Here is a 9,814-nt window from a genome sequence, read left to right on the forward strand (position 1 = left end):
CACTAGGATTTTCGTTTTTGTTTTCTATGTTTTGGATAAAGTGTTAGAACAAACACCAACAAATACGAAAATGAACAGAGATTCACATAAGACAGAAATTTACGAGGTTCACACACCAATATGGTGTGCTAAGTCCTCGACCAAAGAAGAAGATGATTCACTATGTTGGGAGAAAAAATTACAATTGAGATCTCTCTCAAGAACACCCAAATCGTGGCAAGAAATTTTGCCTATAAACCCCAATACGAAAAACCTCCAAATCTCACAATACATGCTCAACAAGACGATAGTACATATATATACTCCTCCAAGTTGGGTCGATCCATTGGGTCGGTTGGATCATACTAGGGTGCAGTAGGGTCGCCACAAAAATATGTCGGCATGAATCAATCTTCAAAACGGGTCAAGAATTCAAGACAAACATAACATAAAGCATTAGGCAAAACAGTTAACCCATATGCAAATAATGAGGTGGTGCAATGACAACATAGGGAGCTAGTAGAGGATTTGTGGGTATGTTTAACATTGTATATAAGACAAATTGAGCAAGTTCAAACTATAGGTGCAAAGAATGGTGAACTAGAACTGAGACCATTGGTTATGACAGGCCATTCGGGATCATCCAAACTATCCAACTATGATGTTTGATGAAATTTTTACCAGAAGACCTATTATGTAAACTGATCCTTGCATGTACACTACTCAATGTAGTCTTTCTGGCAAGTCTGCACTATCTATAGACTTCTTAAATTGAGAGAAACTGATGGAGGGAAGTACTATCATACTATGTTTTACTTTCCATAGAAATATTCAATTTTGCCTTGTAACCGAAAAAGAAGCCTAACAGAATCTTTACTATATATAAAAACTGAAATAATAATCAAGTCTTAGGATCAACTCGAGGAATACACTATCCTTTACCAACATTCCATCCTGCATATGCTTTTAGAAAATATTCCAAACAGTAACTTGTACATGATAAAAAAAATTAGGAAATCCAGTGGCAAAAAACTAATGTTGTCCCACAATTTGGTAGAAGGGTGGGTATGTTAGTGGTACACCCAAATCTATGTCTACTTCTCTTCTCCTCCCCTTGGAAAATTCTCCAATATCCATCCCATCCTAATCCTCCCATTGGTTGAGCTGCTAGCTCCAAGAAAATTGTTGGTGTATGATGTCTTATATTCCGTCGTAGTTTAATCCAGAGAGTACTGGTGCATGCCCCTAACAGAACGGTGGTATTAGGGTTTTTCACTATATATTTGTAGTGATGTTTACTTTTTTTGTAAGCAATTATGAGAGGTGTGGGGACGAGCGTTGCAATCCTATTCTCCGTTGATAGTGAAGCAGAATCTCATCTCACCGAACATCATAAACCTGTGTGCATTGTTTGTTCTTGTTTTTTCGTTACTTATTGCATCGCTTTTAGGGTTGCGGTTCTACAGAAATCCAGGTGACATACCTAACATCCTCCCCCCACAATTTTTATTTAAAAAACAGATGGTGGGAAAAGAATTATGTGTACATACCGGAAACCAAAATGGAATCTGGGAATTTGATTCCATCAGGGAAAAGATTTACTAGAAACTTTATCATGTGCATTTTACCTAAAATTGGACTACCACCCACCAATCTCAATTTTAAGTCTTCTTTAATTAGGTGGAACTCTCAAAGTCAGGGAGAGTTTCTCACTTGGTTAGAGTTACGTTTGGGTTATAACCCAAATCAACCTGGACTGGTAGGCAACTTCGATCCATCAAAAGATTTTGAACTAAACGTACCCATTCGAGTTAATAATCCAATCCAGCTTAGTTATATCAACTGGAGATCCACCAGTATTAATCTCTCCAATCCATTAATAAAATAAAAGAAAAATTAAATAAGGAGCTCCATATGAGGCATGGACGGATCGGACGGGTTTACCCCTGTTTCATAACAGTACCAATAGATCCGGGATCGGTAATGGAACGGTCGTTATAGCATTGGCGCCCGCGTACTAATCCCGTCAGGAAAAAACCTTCTGTCACGACGTGATGAGATTAAACTAAACGGATGGAGCGCTGTACACCACACGAGGTGGGCTCCAATATCTCATCCCACCAATGGCCTTGCTTCCTCCGATATCCTCAAATTAAAATAAAAAATAAAATAGAAAGATTTTTTTTTCTCCAATAACTAATAAGAAAAACGAGAATTCAATCTAGCTTTCCACTTCCTTCCCTTTGTTTTCACCGCCTTTGCTCCAATTCTTCTTTACTCTCTACCAGCGTCTCTCTTTCTCTGTGGCGAGCCATTGAGGCATCTTTGGACTGATTTAGGTCTTGTTTCTGCCGCTGTTGTATTGAAAGACTGGTATGCTTTTTGATCTTGGTGACTGATATTTGTTTTCTAGTTTTGATCTGTTTGATTTTCTCTTCTTTCTGTGGTTTGAATTTGGATTTCGGTTATTTTGGTATTGTCTGAAGAATTTTCTGTTGTTAGCATGCTTGATGATAGTTCATTTCTACTTGGATTTCCTTAAGTTTCAACTGGGAATGTCATTTTTGAATCCATAGACTGATCTCAGACCTTTGAATGTCTTTGGATCATCTTTTTTTTTTTTTTTTTTTTGATTTCGGAATCTTCTGCGAGGAGTGAGATTGAGATAGATGGCTTTTGGTTTGCTGAATTGCATTAGGAAGAGAGTTCTGTATCCAATTGTCAGTTTCTTAACAAGTTTATACTTAGAATGAACTCTATTTGAGGTCTGGTTATGTGTTTATTGCATCTAAATAAGTGCAAGTTTCTAACAAGCGATTTTAGGAATTGTTGCAAATGGAAAGCCAAACTTGAAGACATCTTGTGGAAGTAACCGAGAGAGACGATTGGTGGTACTGAAGGCATTGTGGTACACTCATTTGTGCACTAGATTGCGATCTTGAGTTGGCTTCTCGAACCTTCCCTAGTTTTATAGACGTGCAACGCAGTAGAGTGAATTGTCCAATTCATAGCTTGAACTCAATTTCAGCCTTTACTAATATGGGCTGTGGCAAGTGACACTTATTCTGCTAAAGACCTTCAAGATTGACCAATTAGACGTATGTTCTAGACATGAATTGAGAACAGAACTTTTACTGAAAAAAGGAAAAAAGAAAAAGAATTGAGAACAGAAGACTTTCCTATCTCTGAGATTTCCTTTCTTTCTTTCATTGAAGTTGGTTGAATAACGCTTGGTATCTAAATCCCAGGTTTCCCATAGGCTGTAGACGTTTTTTAATTGCATCTGGTTGGTGGAATCTGTTTGTTGGTTATGGATATGCATGGATGTTAATTTTCTTACTAGTTGTTTTAGATATTATAGGCTTCTTAATAAACTAAGAAATTTAGGGCTGAAAATAGTCTGAATTGCTGGCTATGGGATGTATACACTTCATTTATTTATTATTATTGACACTCAAATTTCAGGCATTAGATTTAGAAGCATTGACTTTCGGTATTGCAACATTAGTACCAATTTAAGGATAATCCACACATAGAAAGCACAGAAGAATGAACATATAAGCCAAGGAAAAGAGTAGTGCCCGAAACACAAGTAGTTGAGCCAGAACGAATGGCTTTGCCAAAAAACAAGTGCCATCAGGAATGACTAGTGCAAGAAAGAAGGACCAGTACACCAGTCAACTTACAAGCGTTAATGACCACCGTCTTGCCCTAATGCCTTGATTTTCTGCTGAAAAAAATGCGAGAGTTCGTTCAGATGTTTCAAAAAAGAAGTTCATCTTCTATTATTCTCTGTCATGGCCCCACTAATATTAATATGGGGTTCAAGTATTAATATGATTATGTTGCCTTAAAAAAAAAAAGGGAGTATCCAGTGCAGGAGCCACCCGCTTTTGTGGGGTCTGGCGAGGGTCATAGGTACACAGCCTTACCCTCGCTTTGTGGAGAGGCTGTTTCCCGACTCGAACCCAACCACTTGGATGTGATGGAGCAACTTTACCATTGTGCCAAGGTCTGCCTTCTGATTACATTGCTTTGATAACAAGAATTTATGTGTGGTGTACAACTCAACTAAGCTTTACCTAGCCATTTGGGTAGTTATATGAATCATCCTCTACCCAGTTTGCTCTATCTGGTGCAGTTTCTGATGTCCTTGTATGACTTTTAAGCAATATGTCATGACTCATGATTCATGTTTCCAATACATTTGGAAAACATTCTAGATTGTATATAACCTCACACAACCCCATCCCTTGTCTATGCATGGGGATTGGGACTGTGAGAAAAGTGCAGAAGCTACAGAGACATCTCTCTCTTTTTTTTTTTTTTTTTTTTGGGGGGGGGGTGGAGGGTACTGAAATTGGTTGAATTTTACCCTATGATTTCTTGATGGAACCCTTGGGATGACATATGCATCTTCTGCATGTCCTGGTGTCATTTTGTAAAGGCTAGTTCCTGGTAAAAAATGAATAATTTTCATTGAGGAAATAAAATGTGACAAAAAAGATTCATACTGCAATTTCAAATTTCAAAGACAGCACTGTGATTTTATTGAAGTCGGGAATTATTTGAAATGCCAAATTCTCAAACAATTTTGTGACTATCCATGACTGTTTCTTATTATCCTGTCTTTTTTATCAGAAGTTTGGCAAAAGGCCCCAACAGAGCTCCCGGAGCAGCAAACCTTTTTTTCCATACCAGATTATAGACACTCACATAGTACAATTTTATGACATGGTTTAAGTTTGGAAGGATTCTTAGACTGTGATGCTAATTAATTTCAGTGAGAGGAGGCCATATGATGGCTACGGCTGCAATTATTGGGCTAAGCGCCGGAAAGACACTGTTGAGTTCCACTTACTATTATTCTGACCTCACAGACAAAATCCTGTGTGTCCATGACTATGGATTAATACAGCATCATGCAGCTTCCACAAAGAATGTTATAATTGCGAAAAAAGATTCCAATTTCGGCCCCGATTTTCCATCTAATCGAAAAACACTATCTATAAAAGCTTTGAAAGAACATGTGGATACTGTTTCATCTCCTTCAACTGCAGATTTGTGGCTTCAGAAGTCTGACCTCTTGGAGGAGGGAACCTCTGATCTTGAATCTTCAATGGAGGCACTCCTCTTGTTGCAGAAGTCTATGCTAGAAAAGCAGTGGAACCTTTCTTTTGAGAGAAATGGAAAAAATGATACACCAGAAGAAGAATCCCTTAAGAATATACTGGTCACTCGTTCAGGTCTGTCTGCTCGGCAACGAAGAACTAGTGCAAGGAGAAAATTTCTGAAGCAAGATTCTGTTTTGGTTCCATCAAGTAAGAGGAAGCAGCCTGGTTCTTTTGTCAGTCCTGAACTGTTGCAGAGTCGCTTGAAAGGTTATGCGAAGGGTGTAGTTAGTGAAGGATTACTCACCCATGCTGAAGTTGTGAACTTGTCAGAGAAAATCAAAGCAGGTCTCACCTTAGATGAACACAAATCAAGGTGAGGATGGAATTTTTCTCATCTATTACACTACTTTGTAATTTGAAAATTCCTTTTCTAAGATATCTATTGAATGATCCTATCAGACCATGTCAATTAATTCTGGAACTCTGCAATATTCCCGCTCTGATTTTGAATAAAAGGACTGAAGATTTTACAGACAGTTTCATAATTATCAGGAAATCATTTTTATTTTCTTTATGAAAAATTAAACAGTGGTATATTTTCATGAAATTTTGGTGTTTATAAGTCATTGAATTTTTTTACTTAAATCTATAAGTTTTTCCAATAAAATATAGGAAAAATAAAATAATGATCACAGAAGATTTTATCAAAGTTGAAATTTTGGTCATGTCCTTGATATGTCATTAACCAAGGATATAAAGTATTTTAATCATTTATATGCACGAGTGTCTGATATTTTGTTCTCTCTAGTTTTTCTTCTAATTGATACTTCGTTAATTAGGGGGAAAAAAAAAGGAAATCCAATCTTGTTGAAATGTGCTGAAAAACTAGGCTCCTCTCCATAAAATTTGTATTACTTTTTCAGATGTGGTGAGGATTAGATTCCTGAACATACTTTCCTCCGGATTTCAATAAAATGACACTTTTTTTTTTTGGGTTCAAAGGTTAAAGAGCTATTTGATCAATTGCTTTCTCATAAGTTTGTGTCTAACTCTAATCATGGGAATTTAGATTGAAGGAACGATTAGGGTGTGAGCCCTCCGATGAGCAGCTTGCTGCTTCCTTGAGGATATCCCGTACTGAATTGAAATCGAAACTGATTGAATGTGTTTTAGCAAGAGAGAAGCTGGCAATGAGTAATGTTCGCCTAGTCATGTCTATAGCTCAAAAATATGACAACATGGGTTCTGAAATGGCTGACCTTGTTCAGGTGATTCTTGTTCGTTTTTTTAATTTTACTGGTCAAATTTTGGAGTTCCTCTGTCTGATCAGCATCTTCTATCTATATGTAGGGTGGTTTGATTGGATTATTACGCGGCATTGAGAAGTTTGATTCTTCAAAAGGATGCAAAATTTCAACTTATGTCTATTGGTGGATACGTCAGGTAAGTCAGAACATTTCCTTTTCAAACCACGGATGGGATAGAAGATTAATTATTACCTCTTACACAGTCTTCCTTTTCTGGTAGAAGGTATATGGCTACAGTTGGCAAAGACCAACTCCTCATGATAAAGAGGTCAAGAGTTCAACTCTCCTTGAAGCCTACCTATAAAAAAAAAAAAAATAGTAATAAATAAATAAATAAATAAATAAGAAAAAAATAGGGTACCTTAAAGCAACCACATCAGTTTTATCAAGAAAAGAGGAATCCTTGATTTTCCCAAATAAGGGTTTACATTCATTTGATTGCCATCATAAATACTACATGGTTGAAAATGTGGATTACAATTGTGTCCACACTGAAACAGAAAGTTGTGCAGCTAAATGAATAACTACATGTAAAAGAAGACAGAAGCACTTGTGCCAGAGCATAACAAGATTATAATCTTGTTCATGATTTTCTAGTAATACAGGGTGCTGGTAGCTTTTTTAGGACTGTGTACCTGAAATACAAATACCATGGATTACCATGTTACTAGCAAACCTAGAAGCAAATTCTAGAGGAAGTGCTTCATTTCCAAAGCTATTGTGATGTAAGACAATGAGTCCAGTGCATTCTTTTATTGTTATCAATCCACCTGTTTGTTAATCATGCATTTATGGCTCACTAAAATATTTTCACTGTTAAAAATGTGTAAACAGTGTTCTCTTCTGGATTTCTTGTGGGGTTCGAATTGTTCTAGATATTTTCGAGACTTTCTCTGTAATTATTTCACTTTTAAATCTATTGTGTACTTTATGGTAGACGTGAAAAGTAATAATTTTTCTCCATCAGGATTATTTTGCAATTAACTTTGCTTTGTTCTTTTCTAATAAGACAGCAATATATGCTTTTTCTTTTTGACAGGGTGTTTCAAAAGCACTGGTTGAGAATTCCAGAACTCTTAGGTTGCCTACACATATGCATGAAAGATTGAGCTTAATTCGAAATGCAAAGATTAGTTTGGAAGGGAGAGGGATAACTCCATCGGTAGCTGTAAGTCAGCATTCTTCTGTTTTGATTTGATTTGATTTGATTTATTTATATATTTATTTTTGTGTGTGTCTGTGTGTGTGGTGGGGCGGTGTTCTTCTGCAATGATGTTAATGCATTTGTACCTTTGTCTCTCTCTTTCTTCACTATATGTGCCAATTGCATATTATTGGTTAATTTCAAAGTACAAATATTGTATGATTGTGCTTGTTTTTACTTATTTTCTCCTTGATTGATCTCCTCTTTGCTTTTACTCTGATGTAAACTGCTTTTGTTTTCAGAGAATTGCAGAATGCCTGAATATGTCGAAGAAGAAAGTTAGGAATGCTACAGAGGTACAAACTGTACTTTTATTTATGTTACGATATAATAATCAAGATGCCTATAATCCATCCATTATTTTCTTACAATAGAAGATCATTTTGCAGGCAGTAAGCAAGGTCTTCTCCCTTGATAGGGAAGCCTTTCCCTCTCTAAATGGCCTTCCAGGGGAAACTCTTCATAGTGTAAGTTTAATGATGGAAATTATACTGTTTAAAACAGAAGATTCAGGTTAAGTGTTTCATACTTATCCCATTGCTTTTGCAAATTGCAGTATATTGCAGATAATCGCCTTGAGAACAACCCATGGCATGGAGTAGATGAATGGTCACTCAAGGTAAAGGAGGGGAAAATTAAATGAAAATGGAAAAAAAAAAAATAATAATAATAAAAATAAAATGATTTTGGAATAGGAACTGGATGTTGAATTTCATTGTGCCACTAAAGATATAGAAGACAATTTCTTTATCCTCTTATATAAGAACGGTATTCCCCAATTTTGTGGGACCTGCTAATATTAACCATCTTATCTTCTTTTTCCTGAGCTATCTTTGGAAGACTAATTTTATCATTTTCATGGATGCCTTTCAAGGGCTTATGTGCCATTATAGGTTTCCCTTAGATCAAGATAGCATGTCTAAGCTCTCATTTTCAGGCAATGGTTTAAGTTTCCCTTCTCTCCTGACTTGCATAAACTATATCCAAAATACCGAAGTACTAGAATGATTGTATTAAATATTGAGATAGGTCTTCTACACTAATATTCCTTGGTGTCTACTGACTTTTAGCTCTGTACTGGTCCCTGGATTATTTCAAAGTTACATCCTACTTCCTGGAAGCATCATTAAAGTCTTATGTAATTTATTTTCAGGATGAAGTTAACAATCTAATCAATTTGACACTTAGAGAAAGAGAGAGAAATATAATTCGGCTTTACTATGGTATGGATAAAGAATGCCTCTCATGGGAGGACATCAGCAGAAGGTATGTACCAACTAGATAGTAGTGCTTGGTTTTCGAATCTGAAGCAAATTGTTTCTTGACATTCTCTATTTCTGATTTTGTGAATACTGTCCTGCTCTTTCGGTGCCAGTTTCCAAATAGGTCGTCTATGTTAATATTTGATCAATTCATTGGCTCAGCATGCCAGATGTTTAGTTGGTCAAAATTTGTCCTTGAGATTAGTATGCGGAATTGTTCATTCATACTCACCCTGGTCAAGCCATGCATTTGTTCTGCATTAATCAATCTCTCCGGTCAAACTGATTGTCATTAAGTGTTTCATGGCTCAATCAAGTCAGCACGACGATCTTAACTGTTAAACTGTTCAAAAGGCATTCAGTCAAATGTCCATCAATATCCTGGTTGGGAAATTTAAACTGAATTCAGTTAGGCATAATACTATCATGCAAAAAATTGACTAGCAGTTAGAATTCTGTAGTTTTCCTGCCCTTTCCAGTACATCGACCCATAAATTGAATCCAACATCATTGAAAAATCACTTGCTCTCAAGTCATCATGTGCTTTCAGTTATGTTGACAATGATGTACTCATGTCTTCAGGATTGGTTTATCAAGGGAAAGAGTTAGGCAAGTCGGGCTCGTTGCATTGGAGAAATTAAAACATGCTGCAAGGAAGAGAAAGCTGGAGGCAATGCTGGTGAAACATTGATTTGGTCTGTCCTAGATGAATATGTATATTTCTGTATTAAAATCCAAAAGAAAACAAGACTCTCTCCATTTTTTTCTTATCATCCGGAATAAGCATAGAAGAAATTTTGGTAGGGGTTAAGACTGCAAACATCCTGTAATATAAGATAAAAAACATAGAAACAATGACTATGAGTCTGTAAGATGGAATGAAAATTCTGTATCATATGTGGAGGAAATTTTCTCTCTTAAAAGAAATTTTGTTTCATTAATCTTTCA

General features: G+C 36.3%; 1 protein-coding gene across 3 annotated transcripts; it reads left to right on the forward strand.

Annotated features, from left to right (window-relative positions):
- The first annotated feature begins 2,181 nt into the window (after positions 1-2,181).
- LOC122082632 (RNA polymerase sigma factor sigA) lies at positions 2,182-9,814 on the forward strand. Of its 3 annotated transcripts, none has more exons than XM_042650320.1 (10): positions 2,182-2,352; positions 4,764-5,466; positions 6,163-6,361; positions 6,444-6,536; positions 7,440-7,568; positions 7,847-7,900; positions 7,994-8,071; positions 8,161-8,223; positions 8,758-8,870; positions 9,449-9,814. In XM_042650320.1, exons 2-10 carry the CDS (start codon positions 4,778-4,780, stop codon positions 9,555-9,557), a joined length of 1,527 nt encoding a protein of 508 aa, XP_042506254.1. In that variant the 5' UTR covers positions 2,182-2,352; positions 4,764-4,777; the 3' UTR covers positions 9,558-9,814. The 3 variants fall into 3 exon arrangements, with proteins under 3 accessions (XP_042506254.1, XP_042506252.1, XP_042506253.1); XM_042650318.1 differs by having other exon boundaries at positions 2,183-2,352; positions 4,621-5,466; XM_042650319.1 differs by having other exon boundaries at positions 2,183-2,352; positions 4,624-5,466.

Source organism: Macadamia integrifolia, chromosome 6, assembly GCF_013358625.1.
Source record: "Macadamia integrifolia cultivar HAES 741 chromosome 6, SCU_Mint_v3, whole genome shotgun sequence".
In the NCBI taxonomy this organism is placed as follows: Eukaryota; Viridiplantae; Streptophyta; class Magnoliopsida; order Proteales; family Proteaceae; genus Macadamia; species Macadamia integrifolia.